The 2776-nt window shown below is 55.5% G+C and overlaps 1 protein-coding gene across 1 annotated transcript in view; it reads right to left on the reverse strand.

Annotated features, from left to right (window-relative positions):
* The window catches only part of LOC146592432 (tubulin alpha-1B chain-like), a 2132-nt gene extending 819 nt beyond the window's left edge, over positions 1–1313 (reverse strand). The window contains exons 1-3 of the mRNA XM_085311040.1: positions 1142–1313; positions 732–880; positions 3–197 (exon numbers count right to left, since the gene is read on the reverse strand). Of these exons, the coding sequence (XP_085167166.1) occupies positions 3–197; positions 732–880; positions 1142–1262 (465 nt within the window). The 5' untranslated portion in view covers positions 1263–1313. The remainder of the gene's footprint in view (positions 1–2; positions 198–731; positions 881–1141) is intronic.
* Between the last annotated feature and the right edge of the window lie 1463 nt (positions 1314–2776).

Below are 2776 nucleotides of genomic sequence, written 5' to 3' on the forward strand. Positions count from 1 at the left end.
GTGGTGAGGATGGAGTTGTAGGGCTCCACCACCGCGGTGGAAACCTGTGGTGCTGGGTAGATGGAGAACTCGAGCTTGGACTTCTTGCCATAGTCAACAGAGAGTCGTTCCATCAACAGGGAGGTGAATCCAGAGCCAGTGCCCCCTCCAAAGCTGTGGAAAATAAGGAAGCCCTGGAGGCCTGTGCACTGGTCAGCCTGTGGGAATCAAGGGAAGGTCAATTCTCAGTGAGGGAAGAAGCTCCCAGCTTATTTGGGGATCTGTTGCCACTGCATAGAAGCGAAATATTCTTGCAGTTTGTTAACAGTCCTGAGGCTGCATGGGCATCCAGTTAGACTTCATTCAAYGCATAGCCAGAAATGGATTTTGCTGTGCAGTGCTAGGGCAAGGACATTGTCTGATATGGTGTGTTTCAGCCACCACAGCACAGAGAGCACAGGGTCTGCACCTCTTTACCTCTGATATTACCTGCGGAGAACATCATGTTCCAGTTGGACTCAAGCTGCTGAAACCAAGATCACACACAGTAGGACCTGTGGCTCTGTGGCCCACATGCATTTTGGATATTGTCACAGCCTTGGTGAGCACAGATGCTCAGGCATTAAACACTGGGACCACGTTGGCAGAAGTACAAGCTTTCATCACACTCTAATGCCTCCCATCAGTCTCCCAGTGTCTCTTCTACTTAAAAACAGAAGACCCTATAGCCAAGCAGGGCCAAGCATAATTACCAGCTTCCGGATCCTGTCCAGCACCAGGTCAATGATTTCCTTGCCAATGGTGTAGTGCCCACGGGCATAGTTATTGGCAGCATCTTCCTTGCCAGTTATCAGCTGCTCAGGGTGGAAAAGCTGGCGGTAGGTCCCAGTACGAACCTCGTCTGGAAACACAGCACAGAGGCATCAGCATTTGCCCCTCTGCCTGTCTGCTCTCTCCTGGCACACCAGGAAGAGCCTGTCCTGGGCTGCTGGGGGCTACGATGTCCCTGTCCCTGTCCCTGTATGAGGCAGGTAGGTGACTCTCTTACACAGACTCCAGGCCTAGTTCAGGGGGGGACTAAATGACCCAAGAGATCAGAAACTCTGGGGTCAGCCAGGCAGGCACCCAGCTGCATGTGCTTTCCCAGGAACCTTGCGCTCACCAATCACAGTGGGCTCCAGGTCCACAAAGACGGCCCGCGGGACGTGCTTTCCTGCTCCAGTCTCGCTGAAAAAGGTATTGAAGGAGTCGTCCCCTCCACCGATGGTTTTGTCGCTGGGCATCTGCCCGTCGGGCTGGATGCCGTGCTCCAGGCAGTACAGCTCCCAGCAGGCATTGCCGATCTGGACGCCGGCCTGGCCGACGTGGACTGAGATGCACTCACGCTGGGGAGAAAAGGTAAAAGCACTGCTGAGAGAGCCGTGGACGGCTGCATGACTAGTCCCTGCCATGTGGACCTTCATTACAGCAGCACTAAGGAAAGGAGCCCCTTTTTCTCCCTGGACACAACTGCAGGAGGGCAGGAGGCACAGGCTGTCCCTTCAGATTTCTGCCAGCAGCTCGGGGACGCAGGCTGGCTACTCCTTCACAGTCCCACACAATTTTTCTCTACGGCTTTTCTGAGCTAATCCTGCCTCTGCAATTGCCTGGGTTTGATGTCTTCCCTCTACCACTCCAGAGATGCCTGTGACCAAACTCTCCTCACCATCAGCCTCTCAGTAACCCCTGCTGCACAACACTTGCATACAGCTCAGTCCCACTCACCCCATTCCTTGCCTCCAAATTACTCCTCACTGCTGCTGTGGCCTCCTCCTCCTCCTCTCTGGTCTCCCTGCGTCTCTGCTTCTTGGCTCAGCGTTCACAGTCCTGGCTGCCAGCAGGGACTCTTCTCCTCACCCCTCACTCCTCCCCCCTGCCTGGTCATTTGTCCCCCTCCAGGAACACCGTGCAGCAGGCTTGGCTCTGCTTTCCTTTACCCAGTCCCAGATCAGGACTATCTCCCATGGGCAGCATCCAGGATTCCCTCCAGTTCCCTGGTATCCCTCCTTTGCCCTGCTGGACTCACACTCTCTCCTGCTCTGCCATRATCCCTGGAGGACAAGGAGCTGCATTTCTTAGCAGAGCACCATCCTCATACCCCAAGTGCGGTGGGACTCACCATGCTGGAGGAGAGCTTCGATTCGCAGCCGAGGGCAGGGGCGGTGTGATGTCGGGCTGCCGTGCACTCCTCTTTATAGCCAGGGAAAGATTTGTTGTTAGAGACAGCTCTGGTGGGGCAGGTGCTGCTCGTCCTCTGCGTCCTCTGCTGTGCTGTCTCTGGGTTACAGCCATGCCAACGCAGCCAGGGCTTCATGAGACCTTGGTTACCCCAAACAAACCCGTCACCTGGCGGGGACGGACAGGGACTCAGTGACCAAGATGCAGCAAGCTCAAACAGACCTGTGACGCCGAGGCAGCACGTAGGCACTGCCCAAGGCCAACACCTCTGCACACCATTGCCTAATCTAGCAGCCCCATGCTTCTCCAGACAAGGGGGAAGATGCCTCTTGTATCTGCAGAGGGATATTCCAGCTCCTCAGAAGCTCTTGCAAGGCAAAACGCTGTTTGAACTTGTGTTTACTGAGCTGTTAGTACAGGGCTAGAGGGTCTTGCTGTCCTTGTAAACACCTGCGCTCTTCTGGGTCCTCTCTCCCACACATCCCACAGCAGCTGCTTCCTGGAAATCTCACTGATCTCCGCCACYGGCACAGGCAGCACTCTCCTGCCCTCTCTGGCTTTCCAGCCCAGCTTTGGACCC

This window comes from Rhea americana, unplaced genomic scaffold (assembly GCF_003343005.1).
Source record: "Rhea americana isolate MKP2758 unplaced genomic scaffold, rheAme1 scaffold_33, whole genome shotgun sequence".
Lineage (NCBI taxonomy): Eukaryota > Metazoa > Chordata > Aves > Rheiformes > Rheidae > Rhea > Rhea americana.